The 24141-nt window shown below is 27.4% G+C and overlaps 1 protein-coding gene across 2 annotated transcripts in view; it reads left to right on the top strand.

Moving 5' to 3' along the window:
- LOC129963732 (dachshund homolog 1-like) overlaps positions 1 to 24141 on the top strand; it is a 238170-nt gene that overhangs the window by 200994 nt on the left and 13035 nt on the right. For both annotated transcript variants that reach the window (XM_056078259.1, XM_056078258.1), the window contains 2 exons: positions 11438 to 11578; positions 23062 to 23127. In XM_056078259.1, coding sequence (XP_055934234.1) covers positions 11438 to 11578; positions 23062 to 23127 — 207 coding nt within the window. The remainder of the gene's footprint in view (positions 1 to 11437; positions 11579 to 23061; positions 23128 to 24141) is intronic.

Genomic DNA, 24141 nt, shown 5'->3' with positions numbered 1-24141 from the left:
ACTTCACATTATTTTCTGTTCTGCCACAAACTATTACAAACTTATTGAGATGTCAATGTCAATGAAAGAAATTGTCAGTTCAATAAATGAATAAAAAATAACACATCAAAAATTTATATATATAGTTACCATATCATATAATTACTATATTTATCATCTTTTAAATACATACATACATTTATATACATACATATATACATCAAAAATTACCATATTTATATATATATATAGTTACCATATCATATAATTACTATATTTATCGTCTTTTAAATACATATATACATTTATATACATACATATATACATCAAAATTACCATATTTATATATATAGTTACCATATCATATAATTACTATATTTATCGTCTTTTAAATACATACATACATTTATATACATACATATATACATCAAAATTACCATATTTATATATATACTTACCATATCATATAATTACTATATTTATCATCTTTTAAATACATACATACATATATATATCAAAAATTGCCATATTTATATATATAGTTACCATATCATATAATTACCATATGTATCGTTTTTTAAATACATACGTTGTCAAAACTTACAATGACATGTTTTAATTTTGAACAAGCAAATTATTGCTCATGCTAAATAAAATAGATTTTTTACCTTCTGTATTCTATTTTCAGATTACCATTATTTAGTAACACTCAGCTTTAAAATGCTTTCAACATTTTTCTTATTTAATTCAAATTCTTCAACTTGATCTAATGATTTCTATTTAAGTTATATTTATTTTCTCACTTAGAGTAGTGCTAGTTATCATCTGATTATTAGCACTAGTTATCGCCTTAATCTTGCAATCATGGATATGTGATCAATTGATTTAAATTGTTAATATCTGTTACGCAAAGATAAATGAAAGCTTCGACAGCGAAATAGTAAAAAATTATGGGCGTAGATATTGCAGAGGTCAGAAAAAAAATCAATGTTATTTTATTAAGAAAAATATTATTTGCCCAGCAATATAAATAATTTGGGGGCTAGGGATTTTAAGCAACAAAGATAATTAAATCTCATTAAAGACATTTGCTTTTATGTGTTTAGACAAATTAATTACTTCAAAAATCCTACCTCATCACCTAAAAAAATTGTTTTTCACTTCAGTTTTTCGACGATTTGTATTTTTGTGCAGATTAATGAGTGATTATTTCTCTTAAAATCTTCTTCGATAAATATTTGCGTTAATTTTGAGTAAATTCTGAGAAATGTTTTTACTGAATTGCGGTTTTGGAGACCGATAATATATATCTACTTTAATGAAAAAGTAAACAAAAAGTTTCTTTTTATTGAAACATTGTTTTAGCATAATGATTCTACGCATGTATAAACAAGTTTCGTAATAGAACCAACAAAGAATATCTTAATTAAAGAATTTTAGTCTTGATGAATTTTAGTTAAGTCTACATGTATGTTTAGTTAAAACTACATGTATGGAATTTAATAAAAACTTTTACAAATATTAATTAACTCAAGCTTATTTATTCAAAGATTAGAAATATTGACATAAAAATTCTAGTTCATTAAATACAAAATGCAATGTTTAATAAAATAGTTGCATTCATATTTAGAGCAATTATTTTCCCAGCGCTGAATTTATTTACTTGATGATAAAGAAAATTAAACCTTTCCTATCGGTAAATTTTTCTCAAAATATTTTCGGATTTTTAAAAAAGAATTTCTTAAGACTGCTTTATACATAAAACATTTCTCTCAACGTTTATTGAGACATACTTTTAATATTTTTGGCTCATTGTGCTTAAGGTAGTTTTATATGATAAAATAACGAATTTTTTATTTAAAAAATTTATAAAATTATATAACAAAAATTGTGAAAACGTGATTATAACATTATGTTTGTAGTATAATATATTTCTCATTAATTCTAGGGCGTATATTTGTAATTGGTTTAGAGTTTGCGCATTTTAAGAAAATATGTATTTTTTATTTTGAAAATATTCAATCTTTGTACACTGAATTCTATTTGCTTTCAAATCCAATTTAAATTTAATGAACATATTTAATTTACTATTCATAATATTAAATATTCGATAGATTATACTATTTTTTTGAATTTCAAAATATACTTTAGAAAAAGTAAATTATCTTTTAATTCTTTTTTGGTCGCTTGCTTAGTTTAAGGATTTGAAACTTTTATCTCACATTCTCAATCCACATGAAAATATTCTTTCGATCAAATATTTATATAAATTTAATGTAAATAAATATGCAAATAAAGAACTGAACGATATAACAAACTAGGGGATTTCAATTTTTTAAATTTAGTTTAATTGTATTAATGAACTGTATTGAAACAACTGGAAGGTTATTTGAAAATGAAAAATTCTTTGATCAGATGATGAGGACAGTATTTGAACCAGATATACAAATTTCCTCGCTGCATTGTTTATAAAAGCTTTTAAATGAAATGATGGATGCCAAGGAGATTTCCTTAATACATTTTGGTTATTGATGTTAGAGAATCTGATTGATTTCAGACTGTAAATTTTTTAAATTTCTTTTAAGGATAGCTACTTATAAATTAAAAACTTTTGCTTTATGCAAAGGCTAATTGCATTGGTCAGTGAATTTAAAGGGAATCAGCAGCTTAGAAGGCAGGAACTTGAACATTTCACAATTTTTCTTCCTCTTCAGTATGTCGGTATTGTTGAAAAAATCATCTTGAAGCAAAGAATTTCAGCAAATTTTGTTTAATAATTGTTCGATGTCGAATTTTTTTAATCGCCAATCAATGCATTAATTTCGCTTTTATTAACTGCTTTTAAAGTAGTTACAACAATTCTTTATCCGAAAACTTTTCCATCTTCTGATTGATTAAATTTCAATAAATCTGCCGTTTGTGAGCATATCTTACTAGTTTATGATGTAATATTTTACAAAATTCACTACACGCAATGAATTCAGTGCTTAAGAAGCCTTGCAATATCAAAGGCTTAATAATTCTTTATGTTGAAGTTTCGTTTAAAACGCAAATCAGTGCATTATTTTCTCATTTATAAGCTGTTTTTTAAAGTTGTTACAAAATTTTTGGTCCGAAAAATTTTGTAGTTCAACTTGTTGTCAATTTTGTAGCTATGAAAACTTTTCCATCTTCTGATTGATTAAATTTTAATAAATCTGCGATGTGTGAGAATATATTGAAGATTTATGATGTGATAATCTACACAATTTACTAAACGCAATGAACTCAAAGGCTTAATGATTGTTTATGTGGAGTTTTTGTTTATAGCGTAAATCGGTGCATTATTTTCTCATTTATAAACTGTTTTCCAAAGTTTTTGCAAATTTTTTTTTGTCCGAAAAATTTTGTAGCATGAAAATTTTTTCATCTTCTGATTGATTAAGTTTCAATAACTCTGCAATATGCACGCACATATTACAAATTTTATGATGTGATATTCTACAATATTCACTACCCGCAATAAACTCAATGCTTCAGAAGTTTAAGAAGCCTCGCAGCTTAAGAAGGCTTAATATATCCATTGCAGTCATAGATATTTTTTGTGAAATAGAATCTATCGCTATGTATGCGACGTAAGTAAAACGGAAAAAAAAAAAAAAAAAAAAAAAAAAAAACTTAACGAAAAAGAATTATTCATAAAGAAGTCGAAATTTTTCTAATTGTTATTTTAGAAATCTTTAATTCATTGCTTGAAATAGCACAAAGGATATCCTTTCCTCTATCTATTCTGTTGTAAAACGTTTTCTGATTTGGAAAGTCAAATATACTTTTTTTTTCCCTTTTACCTCTTTTCTGTAATAATAGCAACCCTCTCCAGCTCTTGAATTTTCTTTTTCAAGTTAGATCCAGGAGGCTGCTCAGTCGAAATATAACACAAATAAAAATTAAAAATAAGAAGTGGATTAAAAGGAATTCTTTTTCTTCCCCCCAAAGAAGAACAGAACGAAAAGTTCTCATGTGTGAGAGGTAGAGAACACTGAAAGGAGGACAAAACGGACAAAAAAAAAAAAAAAGGACTGAAACAGATCAAAAGTTTTCAAGGGACTTACTCGTAAGGAATTCAAAACATTTCTTTTCAAGGGTGATCTCTCGTATTGGATTCTGTTGTACTTTAAGTTGTACGTGGGATGAGTACAGAAACTACTTTTTTTTTTTAATGTCAATGTTGCAAAAAGACAACCGCTAAAAAGTCGTTGAGTTAGGAAGAAAGGAAAGAAAGAAGCAAAAGCAATGAATGAATGCAAAGATTCTTTGTTTTTTATAAGTATTGTTCAGGATAGAATCATTGTTAAACTTCTGTTCTTATGTGAACTAAATTTAACTGAGGAATTTTAAAGCATTGGAATTTAATGTTGCGTTATTTGACGAGTTTTTCATATATTTGCATTAAATTCATGGTTTCTTATATGCATTTTAAAACTTCAACAGCCGAATTGAATTTGTTAATGAGAGTAATTACCGAAGAATTATTTTCTTACCTTTCGCATGCCTTTGCATAATAAGATAAGTTGTTTCTTGTTCTTTTTTACGGTTAAAATTCTTATGTGCGGTTAAATTTGTTAATATCATTTATATTATTGGTTAAGTATTTTATAATTTATTAACAGATTTTGAAAAGTGTTGTCCTTCTTATGTCATGTTCTCAGTCAATTGTTTGTGAACTGTGAGTCAAGATTTCGTATTAGATTAGATAGAAGGTCTTAGCAATTAAAATCGGCAAATGATAAATTGCATTAGATTGGTTGTGTATTTACAAATTTGGAAAAGAATTCAATAGAAGATATTTTGAATTTTTATTTATCAGTGTGCAACCTTTTACCTTTTTGTTCAGAAATTTCATCAACATCATGACGCATTGCTTCTCTGACTTTTCTCAATGTGTCTTCTAGTCAATTTCAAATAATAAGCAGTTAGAGTCTAACAGTCGTGTCTACATACCGTCGTGCTTTACAGAACCGTCACGCCCATCTCTTTCTAGTATGTTTCAGTGTATGAATTTAACGACTTATTTGTATATTTTTTACATAATTTGTAAATACACAACTAATATAATGCAGTTTTTCTTTTGGTGCTTTTAATTGCCGCGACCCTAAACTTTCTACAATTCACGATTCAAAAACAATTGATTGAGAATACGAACAAAGACAGCGTCTTGGAACGGAATTTCTATGAATAATATTAAATATATTTCCAAAAATATTACTTACAGATAGAGGTAATAGAAACAATTAATAATTTTTTCTTGCCTTGGTGATTACTGGAACTGCGTCATAACGTAAACTCTGTTTTCCTATATTTAAAAAAAATTTATAACCTCAGGAATGTAATGAATCGGAAGAGACTATTTGCAATTGAAATGATTTCAAGTATAGTACGCAAATATATTATACTGAAGGATTAAAAATCACACCATCTCGACGATTGCATTGCTCAACACTCTCTTCTGAAAAGAGTGCAAATGCTACTCTTTAAAATAATAGGATATAAGGGGCCATAAAATATTTATAATAGGCCATAAATATAAAGAGAAGGAAAATAAATTGTGGCTCTCACAATTCGTAGTTTTTATTCCGCTAGGAATTTCATATTATGCGTTCCAATAATCTCAAATTAAAAATAATCAATAATAGAGAAAGGTTTATCATTTAACTGATATTTGCACTGAATTTCTTTTAAATATATGAAATCGCGATTTATAGTTACTTATTTGTTTTGTTTAATTATTTTTAGAAGGTTATTTTGTTTAATTATTTTTGGGGTATTTACCCCTCTAACCCCTGGGGGGGGACACCTCGAAAAGAGGATGAGATGCTTTCTGTATGGTGGTTGGATCTCGCCACCGTGGAGGGTACACAAAAAGGTGGGGGATCTAACACCTCCCATCGATGATGGGGCTTACTTCGTTAGGGAAGGGTTGTACCGTGGCCGGTGGTGGCCCTTTGGACTCAACCACAGTTCCCGCCAGTGTTGCTGTTGCGGCGGTCCGGTCATTCAGTATTTTTATCCGTGTGCCTTCGGGCGGGTTGGAGAATCAGTGATATGACCCCCCTCCCCCCACTCCTTAATTTCTGAGAATTCACTTTTTGGTTATTCTTTAATAAGCGGTTAGTCACACCATTGTAAAATTACATTTTAAGTCGAAAACTTTGTTCAAAAGCAGTTGAGATTCGCCAAAATTGCACACACACAAAAAAAGGGTAAAAGTGGAGAATCATACTCGTCAAATAAGTGGACAGCTCTTTACTTAAACCAAATAAAGATTAAAAATAATTTGCTCACGTTAATGGTAATAAATTGAAAAGATGAATTTAAGAAAATACTTGCAAATCCTAAATTTTTAATGCGTCATTGCTTTCTGTATTATAGTGATAATAAATACAGTTTTAATTTCTGTCTTTCCGATACATGTATTTTATAACTATAGTCATAAAGAACTTAGTTGATAATATATATTTGTTTGTGTCTTCGGGATTCTAAAAATCAATAAAGAAAATAACAATTTTTGTTTTAAATATAAAGTTTTATTTCACAGAATATTTATGAATATTTTTAAATTACGTACTGTCAGACTGTTAATTATATTTAGGAATAATTAGGTTTTAATTTAAGTTTATGAAAGACTGTATAGCTTATTTTTAAGTACAAAAGATATTTGTTTCTAAAATCCAGTATTAAAAACTCTACTCATTTTTGTTTCAAATCCACGGAGAAAGATTTCAATAAAATTTTTGATTCTTTTTTCCAATCAACGTCCAGTCACTGAAGTAAATTTACATCACAATGTAAAAAAAATAACATATTTTATAAAATATTCTTGAAGTCTTTGTCAGATTCTCATTTCCAACAAAGTATTACCGAGCTTAAGCTTCGACAGATAATGACATTAATTCTATTCATGATGTTTCAGTAGACAATCCAACTATAGAGTTGGTACAACTACACAATTTCCTTTTCGGGACATAAAAGTTCCTCCTCCATTCTAAATGGCATGCATTTTTTTCCTATTAAAGTACCTCTCTCTGTGCCATAGAATAGAATAGTCTCACTACGTAATGTCTATCTCCAGCAGAACTTCATATGATGCGTTTCGAATTGTCTCCAGTTAAAAGTCAATGACACAAGACAAAAGTCTGTCATTTCGTCTCCTGCAATCGTATCGTCCGGCGTAATATCGGTCCAATGTCGTAATTCATCGGATTTCCGATATCGTAATCCGTTCCGCTTCCGTCGTCCGAGTGACAAAGTCCCGGGGAAGTATAAAAATAATCATAACCGTTTCGCCAGAGCGAGAGAGAAATACGAGCGGTCCCTTTTTCGAATGGATGTTACGATTTTTATGTACCGCTGCCTTTTCTGCCCGGGTTTGTGTGCGTGCGTATATATATATATATATATATATATTGGAGTCATATATATTTGTAAGGGAATTGGAAATAAAAGGGCACTGTGGGGATTTTTGCGGCGCTAGATATTAGGGCTACTGTTCCGAAAAAGCGTTGCGACTCAGCTGTGGTCTGCTGATTATGACGTCATTCTCTAGCCTTTTATAGAAAGCCAGGCTGAGGACAACACTGGTGTGTTGACTAACAAACTATATGAAAGCAGACTGAATATGTTTTAATATAAAATGTTCTTAAGTATAAAAGATCTGTTGTGTTTTTTTCTGCAGGCATACGCAAATAAATTTTATTTTTAATTTTAAGGATTCCTTTCATAAAATGCATAATAATATGATGCTATGTAAATAGTTTAAGATTGTAAAATTTATGGCAAGAACTTATGAAAATATATTTATACAACAAAACATAAATAGATGACAATGTTGCATGTTTAATTTACTAGAATATATAAATTTTTTAAAAGTATATTCAAAAATTAAAATGCTCTTTTTTATACTTGAAATAAATCATAATTTTAACAGACATGACAATTATATTGAAAACTATGATTTCAGAATTTTGAACAGGATAATTTTGTATTTCATTATTCCGCTATTTTTTAATAAATTTTTCTTTGAAATTTAAATGAATAATGATATAAAATTTTGAATAAAATGAAATGAAACAAAGAATATATTTATTTTAACCGAAAAATGAAAACAAATATTATGATAGCAAAGTGTTTTAATAGTTGTTTACATAATTTCAGAAAAACACATTGCAATATTAAACGTATTAATAAGAACAAAAAAAAAACGTATGTAGGTGGATTAGTTAAAATTTAACCATTTTGTTAAATTGGACTTAAATAGTATTTATTGGAATTACTTTCGGCAAACAATAACCAATTGATGTTAACAGATCTCAGACAAATAAACATTTTTGTTAATGATAATAACCTCACAGCATTCAATTTATGCAAGATTAACAAAATTGTATTGTTTGAATATTTTATATTTTTATCAGAACTAATTTTAGAAGAAAATTGACTCTAAAATAATAATTTCATAAAATACAAACAAAATGGTATAATAAGAGTATTATACTATTTTGTTTCAAAATAGTATTCAAAATAAGAAAGAATATCTATTAAAATCAAGACTAAAATTAATTTTTGAGGAACATTTTAGTCGTTGGAAGGAAATGGAAAATATGGAAAAAGACTTAGTGAATTATTTTAAATATTTAGTCAATTTCTATTAAAACGTTAAAAAATTCTTTAAATAATTTTGAACAGATTGTATATTAATATTTAAATACTCTGTTAATAACTTATTTCACATCTCAGGTCGTAGATTTCTCATGCCACTTTCACTCTAACCTGGAGTTCTCCTTTCTCGACTCAAGGCCTCCATGGAGTTCAACCCTACTTTATTCGCTTTTCAACTGCGTTCCTCACACATTTCTCAAAAAGTTATTTTATTTATTTTCGCCAGAAATATATATTTCCGATTGGCTTTATAGTTTTTTTTTTCTTCCCTCACTGGAATGCTGAGCCATTTTATGCAGCTGTTGGAATAGAATTCACTTTTATGTTTTATGGTCCCTCGGAGGACTGTTGTCTTGCTTTTACTGTTCTTGTGAATTTGTCGCAGAATAAACACTTTAAAAAAACACTCTATGTGCAAAATAAGAACTTTAAATTTCAGAGAAATTCCATTTTTTTTTTTATTGCTTGGTTCCGACTTATAAATATTTTATTTAGAGAACGTAAATCAATCTTTTCTTCTTGCAGTCCATAAGGCTGAGATGAAATAAACTTGAAGGCTAACTTTATTTTGCATGTCTCATTTTTCAACTTATTTTATTTTATTAAATAATCAAGCCAACGCAGAGTTTGTAATTCTTTATATGATTTCAAGTTCATGAATTTAAAAAAAATTATCTGTCAGGGTTAGTAAAACGGCTTAATTGTATCAATATTAATGAAATCATCCAAAACATGTGGCTAAGTTCATCCTTATAAATTACTAGCCGCCTTTGGCGACCAGCCAGTTCGCCAATCTTAATGTTCGTTAAAATTTTCATAATTAAATATTTTATGCAATTCCTACTTTAATAGCTTCTTCATCAAAATATTTTAAAACTTCAAATTTTGATAGGCATATAATTCACTCATAATATTATAAACGCCTTCAGTCATAACGTAATATGTATCACTCTCATTTTCTGTTGGCTCCCATAGAATTCATACTTTAAATTAAAGTGGAAAGGATTAATCTGCAATTAATATAATAATATTTTTTACTGAAACAAAGTATTTTTTTTGTAATATGATTATTGAAAACAGTCACTGAGTGTTTAAACTTTATGGGCACTAAAGAATATCTTTCTTAATTTATGTAATATTTCAAAAAATTGTCAACAAAATTTTCTCTGATTCATCATGACCAGATTGATTAATTAATTACTTAGTTTTAGATTAATATTTTCAGTTATTTCAGTTTATATTTTCAGGTTAATATTTGAGTTTGATTTTTGTATTTATTTTATTTTTTGATACAAATGTTACTTATTTACGTATTTTTTTTTTGTTCTCAACTTTGTGAAATAAATGTTTTAATTTAATTGGATATTATTATTATTATTATTATTATTATTATTATTATTGGTAAATATTTTGTAGAGCTGAATTTGATTCTTTTTTACAGAAATCCGCGCAAACATTGGCAGTATTGTACTTCACATCGTAACTTGTTTGAATTAGAAACAAAATATTTTTGTATCGTGCCATTTTATAAGTTAATTATATTATATTTATAAACTATTAATCGATTTTTGAGCAGGAAATTCAATAAGTTATATTTGTTAATATTCTAATAATTTGCTTGTCTTTTTTTAAGCAAATTAGAATTATATAAAATACGATCTTTGGGCACCAAAATAAAATCGAAAATAATTTTGAATCTCCCAGGTTCTTAAATATTTATTTCTTGTAATTAAGCGTGGTTGCATTATATCAAGAGTATTACCTTTCTCGTATTCGAAGTATAGAGAAAATATTGTAATCGTCAAAAACTTTGTGCTCGAGATTTTGACAAATCTGCACATTTCAGACTTCCTGAGTTCAAAAACAGATTTTTAGAATTAAGTCTGTCTGTCTGTTTGCGAACACAATAAATGAAAAACACTTAAAGCTAAATATACGAAATTTAGTATATTGTAATTTATATGTTTTAGTAATTTACACATTTGTAAATTTCTATCAAATTTTGAATATAATCTATTCAGAGAAAATCTGTCTGTCTAGTACAAGTGATTTCGATCGCTATTAAAAGTAGAAAGCTATGAAGGTAAAATTTGGTACATAGGATTAACATCTAAAATGTAGATACTGGTCAAATTTGGATTCAAATCTGTCGAAGGGTTAACTATATGTCAGTATGTATTTTGGCTTACACATAAAGGCAAAGACTTATATCATTGAAATTCGGCATGCTGTCTTGTGATTACAAATGTAGATTTGTTCAAATTTTGGCAATAATCGGTGGCCAAATATGTTTCCAAAACACTTGTTCTTGCGATAGATATTAAAAATACTAAATTTACACCAAAGTACTACATTTGTAACTGTTATTCGTCAAATCATACAAGACATATCGCATCCTTTTTTGATGTCCATAATTTTATGCAGGTGGGGGGGGCATAAGACCTTTATTCAGAAGTATTCTTCAAAATTTAGAGAGATAACTACTGTTGGGAGTTTATTTAAATAATTTAATTTTTCGGTCATACTTTAAATGCATCGAAAGAATGATTTAAAATTAAAACGATGTCATTTCAATTTCTATTGTAAAATCGAATTTTTCTTGAGGTAAATCACGATCGTTTTTTTCCCCATTAATTCCGTTAAATTCATACACTGAAACATACTATCGGTTATTCTTTCCATTCAAATCTTTTTTTCAGTTAGGCTACGTTTTTGATTACAAAACTTGTATAGAAACATTTTGATAATTTTTGTTTTTATTCCACAGTCCTGTACCAAAAGCGCTTAAAAAAGGAGAAGCGATCCAGGAGGCGATTCCAAGAGCAATTGGAAGCTGAAGTGAAGAAAAGAGCCCAATACGAAGAAGCTCTGAGAACAACATCGGCTGATACAATTCGCCTTCTCAACGGTATGTCTCTACGCATATTTTACTATTTAATAGTTACATTTGTATATTCATACGGTAAATAATAGTTTGTTTGATCGTTTTTTAATTGTTTCATACCTAATACGTAGATAAACTGCGTGGTAGATGAGATGTTGGATTAGCCTTTAAACCACTTTAAAACTAAAACAAAGGTTTTTATTTCATGTCGATATGATTGATGAATTGATATTCTGCAGATTAGTCCAAATATGGGTTATTATATAGGAATACAGATACAAATTCGCGGTTACAGCTAATATTGGGCATTTAGATGTTAAAAGTTTAATTGGAATGCTGGTGGATAATTACCATGATCCAAAACTTAGGTTTCACTAGTGAGTTTCGAATCTGTAGATCCTCACACCTGCTTAGAATGAAACTATCCGTACCCTGTGAAAAAGGGAGGAGGGAAGAGACTCAAGTGCGTCATAATAAACATTATAGAATGATAAGTTTTAGGCTTGAATCACCTGTTATTTCTTCATCTGTCTTGGTTGCACCAGTCATTGCATTCTCTGCATAACGAGTTAACAACATGAACTTCGCAAAAAGCCAGACAGTCCAAACTTTTTCATATTGGAAAACGTTCCAATATTATGAAATCTATTACAGAATTAGTTAACAATAAACTGAAATTCTGCTAATAAATATGTTATATTCCAATAAATGTTTATTAATTAATCTAATACTTATTTTTACTGGCCACACTAGAACTATTAAAATTTTCATAGATTTTCCCACAGTTTTATTATTTTGTTGTGATTGTGTAAAAGAAGGTCATTGCTAATAATATAAATTTATATAATTTTTTTAAAAATTTTGTATTTAAAGATGAAATAGTATCATTGAATTTTTAAGGTGATGTAAAAAAATTGTGCAAGTATATGAACCATAGTTTTAGGATGAGCGTTAAAATTTCCATTAACCTTTAGTTCCTTAAAAATCTAACTATTTTTCCTTAAATTCTCAGAAACTATTTCCAAGAAATAACTAAGCGCTGAATTTTTTTAGTCTATCGTTTTGTCGAATATTTTTAACGATATTTTCTTCAATGATCGAAGAATTTATAGATGGTATGTTGAAAAAAAAAAAAAAAAACATCATTGAAAAGAATTTGCTTTAAATCTTACATAAAAAACGCCTGATTACAAAAAATTTATCCCTATTCGGAACATTATTGGGAAATAATTAGATGTCATTATAAGATCAATTTTCCAATAAGAAATGGAATTCAACTGTGGATAGTTTGTAATATTTATAAGATGTCATTACGTGCAAAAAATTCCTAGCCAACTAAACAAACTGATTTCTTTTATATTAATATTAATTATTTCTAACATACTATGAATTCGGTGTGCTACGAAATTTCGGAGAAAGTTTGGTGGATCAGATGTCGCCCTCATCGTCTCATCACGGATCTAAATGATAAAGTTAAATAAACTTCGTTTTGCTTCAAAATAGAACAATTATGCTAATTAAATATTAAATAGAAAACTAAATTTCTGATATGCATCTGTTACATATTATCCTTTCGATTTTATTTTATCATTTACATTTGTTTCAGATTATTTTTAAACTTATTTAATTTAAATCTTTTTTTTCCTTAATTTTATCTTCAAAATACATTGCGAGCTTAACCATATCTTAAAAAAACTGCTATTTTCCTTTAAAGCGAAATCATTAGATATATCTGAAGTATATTACATTCAAGAATTCTATTCCTTTTCTTTTATTTCAATAGTAAAACCGATTGATCATTAATTTTGTTTAATTCAACAACGAATCTTATATCAAAGGAAAATAATATCTTGACAGATATTATTTTACTTTGATTACTAGATCCATTTCAAACAAGATATAAAAAATTAATCCCTTTCTTTCCATTTATACCAAAATAGGTTTTGAAATAATTAAAAAAATATTTTTGAGTATGAAATGAATAACGGCATTAATGTCTGCATTGTCAAATACGTCATTAAAATGAAACAATAGCATTAAATATGAGACTTAACCATCCAATTCTTTCAATTATTTGTAACATTTGCGCACAAAAAAAAAATAATAATGCATTAGAAAACGTAATGAGTTGCATTTTTTTTTTTTTTCGTATCTTTCTCTTGCTAATTTTTTTCTCCTTTTGCTTCATCGTAATGCCTCATCATTCACAGTGAAAATACCGTTTCTCTAAGTTTAATGAGGTATTAGTGGTGCGACTGGAAATCAAGCAAAGGGAATTCGCGAATTATATAATCATCTGTCACAAGGCAAACAGTAGGCAGGCAATTAAACGCATCGTTAAAAAATATTTTACAATGCCCCATTTTTTTAAATTTTGTTTTTAAAACTTTTTTTTCTTTTCGTTTTTTTTTTCTTTGCCTTTTTAAATCTTCTTGTGACTGCTTATGTTAAGATTTTAACAGAAACGGAAATGGGAACTTTTTTTGTTCTTTTTTTCTTTTATTCTTTTTGGAATTTTTTTTAAACGAATGGTCCACTGACGTGTAGCTGTTCACACATAAACACATACGCATGCCAGATTACAGGAATTAATTTATCTTGTTAAATGTAACGCTTTCTTACTCAACCTGAAACTTTCTCCTTCTTTCAAAAACAGAAAATAAGGAAAAGGACTGAAAAAAAAAACATATGTAATGAAAGGTAAAGGGGCAATGAAAAAAAAAGATTGAAAATAAGAGAAGAAAAGGCAGAAAAAGGTTTCAACACACGAAAAGTACTTCTGTAAAAATATTCGTTTTCTAATTAACTTTTTTCGTATTTATCGCAACACGCTCTGAAGAGAAAAACTTACTATTTTTCTTTCTTCTTTTTTTATCTATCTCTTCTGCTGTGATGTTCTGTAGTTTTATGTTATTGTCCATGACATCGCATTGTAGTTTTGTTTTGCTTGAATGAAATAAAAACTGGCATTCAAACATCTGTTCGATTTTCGAAAAAGAGTTCCCATTTATGAGTTCAAATTACACCAAAACAATATCGTTATTACTGAAAAAAAATTCAACAAAAAAAAAAAAAAAATCCTGCGTGCAAATAGTAAATAATTTTTTTTTGTTTAGTTTTCGTTTCGTTTTCTTAAGTTAGTAAACAATTGGAAACCGAATTTGAATATCTTATTAAAATAATTAAAAAAAAAGGCATTTATTTGTTTTGAAAACTAAATATTTATTTTATAACAGAAAGAAAAACTCGCGAAATATGATATCTAATGTATAAATAATTACATTCAACTCGTTTGAAGTCGTTTTTTTGTGGATTTTTTTTCTTGTTTAGAATACCATGATAAATTGCGAACAATGCTATGCTTTAATTATGTATTTTAATTAATGGTTCCACTTAAATCCACTCGTAATGGAATTCGTTTCTAAGTAACTGTTTTCAGTATTTATCTACAGTTCTCTTAATTATGCCATTATTTTTTTTATCTTTTCTGTAATTGGATATTTAATTCTCATTTTATGTGAATAAATATCAAATTGTAAAAAGCATTAATTCTTTTTTGTGTTGCTTATGGTTTGTATTTTTTTTTTTTTTTTTTTGTGATTTAATATTGCAAAGTGTAAAATGGTCTGGATAGTTTTTTTGCTGTCTATTTATGCAGTAAACTAATAGCAAATATTTTTTTGTATAAAATTGAAGTTTTAATTATTTTTTTGTAAATCATTCAAAATATTTTTTGATAGGATGCATACTGGTTAAAGCATAATATATATATATATATATTATTCGTTTTTTATTAATTCACATGGATCTCTTTTAATTATATTTCAAATCTTTTATCTTTTCTTAGTATAAAATAGGGTGGCTCTTTTATTCAAAAAATGCAAGTAATTTTTGTTTTAGATTTAAAATGAAAGAAAATATCAGAGAATTAGCTCAAATCTTTTTAACGGTAATAATTAGTGTATTTTATAAATACATGCTTTGTAATTAAGTATATATTTCGTTTAAAAACAGTTACTTTTAAATACGAACGAAATACGGACACGACTAAAAAAAACTATTTTTCAATAATTTACCATTTACAAAATAAAAATATATTTTTGAGAAAGATGGAGTTTTTTAATATTTATAAAGCGATATGATTAAAATCCAAAAAATTATTATAAAATATAATAGAATCTTTCAATTTTTTTCTTTTATCTGAATACAAAAATATAAAAACTGATTTAAATAATCTGCAAAGAAATTTTTTATAGAAATTATATTTTTTCTCAGTCATATTTCTGAAATTTACTTTGCACCTATCACTTATCTAAGGGCAATTTGAGTACCTTCAAAGACTTCATTCATCTTTTTACAAAGGGTTGTGCCAAAAGGTCTTATTTTTTAACTTAGAACAACGAAGTCAGAAAACAATATTTTTTTCGATCACTTTTTTTTTAAGGAAACTAATTCGTTTTTGTCAGCTATTGCTATCTAAATGTATCCGTATATTTCTAAAGATTTAACTTTTTATCGTAATGTTCATTTAATCTTAAACAAAGCTGTTTAAAGCAATATAGAATTAAATAATAGTTGTTGGGCATTTTATACCCATGTAACAATAAACTCATTTGATCATTAAATGGTTGAAAAATAAAATAACTTTTTTTAGTATAGTAGATTTGGCGCCCTTTTAATTATTGTCCTTTTGAAAAAATTTTTATATTCATCTGTAGTAAAAATGGCCGCTCATAGAATTTAAATAAATAAATTTTAATAAAGTGTCGTTATTGTAGTGCATGATAAATAATTACAGCAGCTGATAACGCTAACAGCTGCTATCTTAAATTTCTTTCATCAAACAACACACAGAATACATTAATTTTAGTTTGTATGCGATACCGAATTGAACAAGGATGAAAAAAAAAATACACCTTTTTGCATTTAGTCGGAAGGAAAAAAATGCATTTCTTTCGTTAAGAAAATAATTTAGTGATGAAAGTAAATAACACAACACATCACGATAAAGAAGTATCAGTGAAAGAAATTATCAAGGAAAATTAATTTTTTACCTCTATAGTCCCTACTTGAAGCTACTGGGCAAGAAATTTCCATCTTAGTAAAATTAAAAGATAATATATAATTTCGATCGAGTGCTAGTGCACATAATTTTGATTCATAAGTGAAGCAAAAAATAATCTCACTCGAAGCATTACCAACACATAAACTACTAAAAAGAAGAGCCGTCTGTTTTTACATTTCTGGCACATTATTATCGCACTATAAATTCTTTAATTACAACTAAAAAATTAAGGAATAAAGAAAGAAAAAAAACATAATAGAAAAAAAATCAGGAACACAATCACTCTAACTTTCCGTCACGGATTTAAGGCATCCCTTTTGCTTTTTCAGCTGCACATTTTTTTACGTTGAATACCCACGTTTAATCGTCTGTTACTCGGCATATTAAAACACAACATCATGCGCGAGTTTTTAGGCTTGCAAAATATTAAAACAAAGGGAACCTAGCAAAGAAAACGGTGGAGGGAAAAAAAGCGTCGTTTTTTTAAACTATATAATTTATCTAATTTTAATTTATTTTCTCTTCATTCGATGCTAGGATTTTTTTTTTCTTTTACGTTCGTTATTTATTTCAAGAGGCAGCAGAAAACTACCGATTTAAAAGAATGAATTAAAAAAATTAAAAACCTGTACCCAGAAAAACTTAATTACAAATTAATATTTTTCTAATCCTCTTTTTCGAACTTTTTTTCATTCTTCAGAAGAATTTTTTTTTCTCTCTCTCTCTTCCTCCCTTTTACTTTTTTCATTCTAGGATAGGGGGAGGTTTACTTCCGTATATTATGATTTCGCGTTACCGTTGCACACTATATCGCATCAAACAAGGATAAATTAACCTGTAAAAGTTACAGATTGAGCAACATTGCTTTATTTACGTTAGGGGAATCCATTTATAAAAGTACGGTAAGAGAGAGTTTTATCAGTGTTTTTACTTTCCTTAATTACTTCTTTTCAGATATCGCCGTTTCATGTTTAGAGATTACTTTATTATCTATACTTAAATAGCTGCATTAACGAACGGAGATAGAGAAGTCGCCTCCAAAACTTGACAAATAGTTTTCGAGCGGAAAAAAAATAAATTAGGTCCTTAATCAATAAGCCAAGTCATTTGCACGGCTTCTTAGTATAGTCTTTTGAAAATATTTTGTCAAGAAATTTCACCTATCCTCTGAAATACATTTAGTTAATAAGTCTGTTGGGGGTTCATATATAACTTTGTTAAGACACCACTTAAATTTTTCATACGCACACATTTTGAATGCTAAACTTTCTTATTATATCTATATTTAAAACTTTTATTCTATCATAAAATGTATATACAAAAAAGTAGCCTGAATTATTATTTTTAACATCAAAAGGTCATATTATAATTTATATTGTTAAATTCTTGTTTCTGCGTTTTCCTGTTAATATTCTCTTTTAATATTTCTCATACCTATTTCCTAATCTTAAAGAATTATTAATTCTTGTACTTGTTACATTAAATATTTTGTATTTTGAACCGATTTTAATTATATTTTAAAGCATTATATACATGTTTTCAAATTTAAAATACGCATGCGGTTCAATTCGACTTTAATAGGCGCTTGCTGATGTTAAGATATATTTCATGCACTTTTTCCACTTATTTTTGGGTTTTTTTGCACACTTAAAAGATGAAATGTTGATGAAACTCGTTTATACCTAATAATTATTTTTTTAAATAGGATTATATATTTGATATTTTAGTTAATAATGTGAAAATAAGTAGATTGTAACATTATAAGTTCACTCTAATAGTTTTATAATGAACATTGTCATTTTTTATTAACTTAACATTTCATAACTTAATTTTAACATTTTTATAACTTATAGTAAATATGACCTTAAGAGAATAAATTAATATTATTAACAATATTAAATCTTTGTATTTATAAAGTAGAATTTGAATTTAACTGAATCTTAATTTTATAGATTGAATTTGAAATTAGTATATACATTTAATTATATTCTAATTTACACACCTTTGAAATGTATGACAATCGTGATATACTAATAGACATTACGCAATGTAAGGTAAACTTATAAAAGTCATAGTCTCGAGCAATTTTATTTGGTAACATAGATAATTAAAGTATATTATTTAACCCTTTAAAGGGCTATTTTTTTCTAGTCATATTATGTTAAAATATTTTTAGGCTTGAAATTAGAATAAGAAAAGGGATTCATTTAGCTTATTAGATCAATTTAATTTGATCAGTTAATTAATTTGGTTAATTAATAATTAAGTGACGAACCAAGACACATCATTTTGTGTGAGATAAACAACTGAAGCATCTAAGTTTCTGTCTTTCTAAAAAAATTTGTCAGAACGTATGCCAACCTACATAATTTCATACAAAGATTGATAAATTTGGTGGGAAGCATACTTCCCACGGCCTTAGTAAGGGTTAACATAAATAAGTGAGAGCATTCAAAAGAATGAGTATAAGTGAGATGGGATTTTTAGAAACTTTGATCTGAAAATGCCGCACAATGCTATCGGGTTTCCCAATTCCCATGTTTAGGGTTCAACATATAGTGTGAATTCAAATTTTAGGGGAAAATATACGTGTCCTGTAATAAATATGATATATATTACAAAAACTTCTAATTTTTCTATTATTTCATTTATTTTGACTGTAAAGGAATACGTCGAAAAAATCCCACTATGTAGGCAGTTAGACTTTGCTAATCAAATATATTTATCAAAATAAGCACTGAAGTGTACAAATTCTATCGCGTCTTCATAATCCTACTTTTCTCATTTCAAACTTCCTGCTCACATAAAAACAGCGAATTTTCTTTTATAATTTCATAAGCGTATAATTAACTTAGTTTTGTATATAAATTTTATTGGTTATATGGTACTGAAAATCAGTGCCTTTTCTTGGCCGTTAAAATGGATTTATTCATTTACTTAATACATGATTTTTATATGTGCTATTGGTCATGAAATAAAATGTGTTTCTAAATGTTTTAAAATTAGAATGGTAGCAGATTCAAATTGTTATTATTTATATGATGCTACCTTAAAGAGTTTTTATTGTATTCTTTAATGTTTTTTATCTGTATGTTACACGAAATGAAGGAATATCTGTTAAGAGTTATATTTTTCAACTGCACTTTTTATATTAAATAAATATATATACTATCAAATATTGTTTTATTATTATTTACGAATTTTTTAAAAATCTTTTACGTGATTATTTCATTTCTGAAAATAAGGTACTACGAACCAATATGATGGCTTGAAGTCATCCTATTTAATGACGGTTATTTCATTTTTAGGAGATAAATAATGAAATTTATGTATTAAAATAAGATGATTAATTTATAAACCATAACTAACCTTAACAAATAGGAAAACTTAGGAAATGCAGTTCTTTAAATAATGTTTAATTTTTGAATTTTTATAAGTTATACGAATAAAAAAATGAAATGTATTCTTTGCCTCCTTTTTAAAAGTAACAGTTTTAGCATATTTCAGCAATTCAATTCCCTCATATCGCCATTACTGCCTAGTTTGCAAGAAGTTGCAAGAAAGTTTTCTTCTCAACTGTTACGTATAATTTCTCAACATGCTGCGATTTGAGCATAGATTCGTATATAATAAAGAAAATAGGATGTACATTCTAAACCTCCTCCTTTGATCGATTTAATCCAAATTTTTGATCCAATCCAATCAATTTGATCCAAAGCCAAAAAATGTCTTATTTTTGTCTTAAAATCACATACCAAATTTCATTTATCTGATTTGGGTTTTTGATGTACGGCATTGTTGTAGAATAGACCGAAAGTATATCAGTATTTCAATGAATTTATCCAAACTTTGATATAAATCTGCACTTTTGGTTATGAAATCACTTGGTGAATTTTATCAATGTCGAGACGACTTTGAGTTATCGAATTGACATGCAGAAAAATGAACAAGAAATCATATTTACATCCATATTTCGTCAAAAAATGATAAAAATTTGCAACGTTAGTCTAAAAACCTTATGCAAATTTCAACCATCTTGTCCATTGCGCTTTTGAGTTATCGTTAAAATTATACCACAAAAAGGCAGATATAATTTTCAAAATGAGAGGTTGAAAAAATGGAGATTAAATTAAACAACCGGAAATGAAATTTTTGACGATTACATTACTTTTTTGTTTGTTTGTTTCCTTCTTATAATAAAAATGAAACTGACATATTCTTCTTATGCAGTTAAAAAAATCAAATATATATAAAAAAATCACAAATAAAATAACTTCTAAAATCAATTTCATCAATAAAAAAATTTCTTAAATTGTCTTTAATTTATGAATGATATTAAGGTATATGAAGAAAAAAAGTTAAATAAATTCATCGTCTCTTTAATAAAAGCAACATTGTTCCAATCGCCAAAGTTCAACTCCAACTTACCGCCAAAAATAAAACAATAGGAGGAAAAAAAAGTGGAAGTGAAATATTTTCACCGCTCTAGACGGCAACCCATGTGCGGTAATTGAATTTGTGAAATATAATGCGACGACAATGCTCCGACATATGTCAACCTGCACTCAGCTCTCGCTAAAAGTGTTCGCTATGACAGTAAATTCGACTCTTTCGAAGTCGGCAACTGCTTTTTTCACTCTGCATTGCCTTTCTTTTGCATTTTCACTCGGCGAGTAAAACTAATCAAGAAGCCAAGGATGCTGGTTTCTTCAATAGGATTAAATCACTAAAAGCCTATTTGGAACGCTCTGAAAAGCTTGAATTAGCGGGAAAATGTCTGATTAAATGAGATTGAAGCAGGAATAACTTTTAATTGGTTTTGGAATAAATGGAGTTAAAGAGTCGTCTGTCGTCTGTTGTTCCGAAGCAGGTGTACTATTTGCTGACACTTTCTACCAGTCTTTTTTTTATCTAAACATTCTTTTTTAATGGTTGGAGTTAAATATATATTATTATGTGTTAAAGACTTACGCTTAAAATGTAATAGAAATCTATAAGGTAAAAAAATATGAAATAAAACATATATGGATTAAAGAATGATTTATATTCGGTAAATATTTACTCAACAGTAGTTATTTCCGGTGTTTCTGCGGTTGTAAATTAAGACTAGGATTCATGTGTTGAAAACGCAAGAGAAAGCTTTGTAAGTTTAAAGAAGGATTTTCTTTTCTTTTGTTAAAAAATATTTACTCAATGGTGGTTATAACCAGTAGTCACCTTTACATATCTCTACTTGTAAAAACACAAAATAAATCTCAATATGTCTAAGTTTTTTTGTAATATATCATTGAAGTGAAAAAAAAATTCAAGTAAAAAAAAACTTGTTTTTAAAACAAAACTAAAAAAATTGTTAAATGAAGAGTAAATATAATTGTAAACAGCTTTGAGTTATCAATTTTGTTAAACATTCCGATTATATGCGTAACTTGTGGTAAATGAAAATGTTCTGTTTCGGCAGTGGTAAAAATATTTCGAAATTCGTTACTGTCTGTATTATAATTTATCTTCAGTAACTGCATTAAAATGGCGTTTTTTTCCAACTGTGAATTTTTTTTATTTAATATTTTCAATGTTTGGATAGGTTTCTTTATAAAAGCTTTAGAATTTTATTTTTAAGTCTATTTTTTGGGTGTTTACACTTATTTTTATATTTGTATTTACATGCGTTTCAATGCAATTTTTACATCTTTAGATGCTATTTTCTCAAATATAGAATATGATAGAATTTTCTTACGAAAAATAAATGCACATTTTTAAAAATCTAATTTAAATTTAAAATCTAATATATTTTTTTAAATTCAAATTTGGTATAATTAATTCTCAATACGTTCTGGACTTCCTGAACTAGAGAATAAATAATCTATTCATTTAGAAATATTTTATAATTTTTTTAGTGTTTCGCAATGTGAAAATAAATCGAAAATTTCGTGTTATTTGTCAGTCGAACGCCAATATTTAAAGAATGGGTAGAAATACAGATTATTTTTTAAGTTCAAGAACTAGTTAATATATTCCTTAAGCTATCTGCAAAGTTTTGAGCAAATCATTTGATAAATCTCTATGATAGAAGATTTTTGCTTTATACCTCTTTTTAGCCAAAAAAGGCCATTTTTTTTTATTTTTTTGAAACACTTTTGGCATCTAACTGGTATATTTTGGTTTCAAAAATGTTTTTCTAGTCTTTTTTTTTTCAAATATTCATAAATATAACAATTTTCGAACGTTTTTCAAAAAATTCATCCGGAACGTAGTCATATACCTTAAAATTTCAACGCTATATTTGAATTAATTAAGTAGTAATTTTTAAGTTGAAAATGGATTCCTGAAATTGCATTCATTTTCTGGAATATATGAGAGTTCAATTGATTTATTTTTGATCATTACAATATATTTTTTTGCTTCTAAAACACTGATGAGTGAAGTATTTACTTCTCTTCCACAGACACTCTGTCTCAGGAATTAGAGAGGGAAAGAAATTCAATAGCTGAAAGTGAGAACAATGGCCATGGTAAGAAGGCATATTTTTTTGTTGTTTTTTCGTCTGATATCTGTTAACTTTTAAAGCCTTTTTTAAAAATTAATGTAGTTATTTTGAAATTTGATTGCGATGATATAATGAGAACTTTTTAATCTATCTCAATTTGCGTGTATGAACTTGAAGTTTTCGAAAATGTTGTCATGCTTTTAAACTGTTAAAATCTAAGCTAAGCGGTTTAGCAAATAAAAAGATTCTCTAATTTCAAAGCTTTACTAAGCGATGCGTATTGTTGAACCCCATTCACAGAGATAAAGAACTGCTATCTTGAGCATCAGAATATTCAGATCTCTTTCCATGTGATTTCTTTTTGTGTGATTGTTAAAAGAAGCATAGAATATATTCCTTCATTCTTAATGACTATCATTAATTTGATAGCTCGTATTACATCTACCATCTCAACTTCGACAGAGACATTCTGTAGAAAGTTTAGCAAGAACGGTGCTATAGACTTGATGTACGTTGTAATAAACGGAGAGCATATTGAGTATGTGTGCAGTTGCTTGTACTCAAAATTTGTGTACTGGAAATATGTGTCTTTTAAACAAATGTAGCAACTACTAGTTGCAAATTAAAGCATCGAAATAGTGATATTTGTTTTAACTCAACTTGTATTAGCATGCAAAAGCTATTCAGAATGACAACTTGATTAATCATTATTTAGAAGAAAGCAGTGGGAATTTTCAACTCTATCTTTCTATTGTAAGCAGATAAGTTCTTACTCAACGTACAAATATTTTGATGATACATAGATTTTGCACCATTCCAGAATAATTATATAAGTTACTATTGAAAATTTGTCATTTAATTAATATTTTTTCTGTTAGTACATATCATAAGACTGGGAAATATTAGGATATGTCATAAAACTGAGGATACATTGAAACAGTAAAGCACCATTTATACGTCACAAGATAAATGCAAGGTTATAAAATGATGTATAAATGAAATTTTAATTAATGATTTTGAGTTTTTAAGTTTAATGCT

Source organism: Argiope bruennichi, chromosome 3, assembly GCF_947563725.1.
Source record: "Argiope bruennichi chromosome 3, qqArgBrue1.1, whole genome shotgun sequence".
In the NCBI taxonomy this organism is placed as follows: Eukaryota; Metazoa; Arthropoda; class Arachnida; order Araneae; family Araneidae; genus Argiope; species Argiope bruennichi.
Note: the sequence above shows the minus strand (reverse complement) of the source record. Positions and strands in the feature narration are given on the sequence as shown.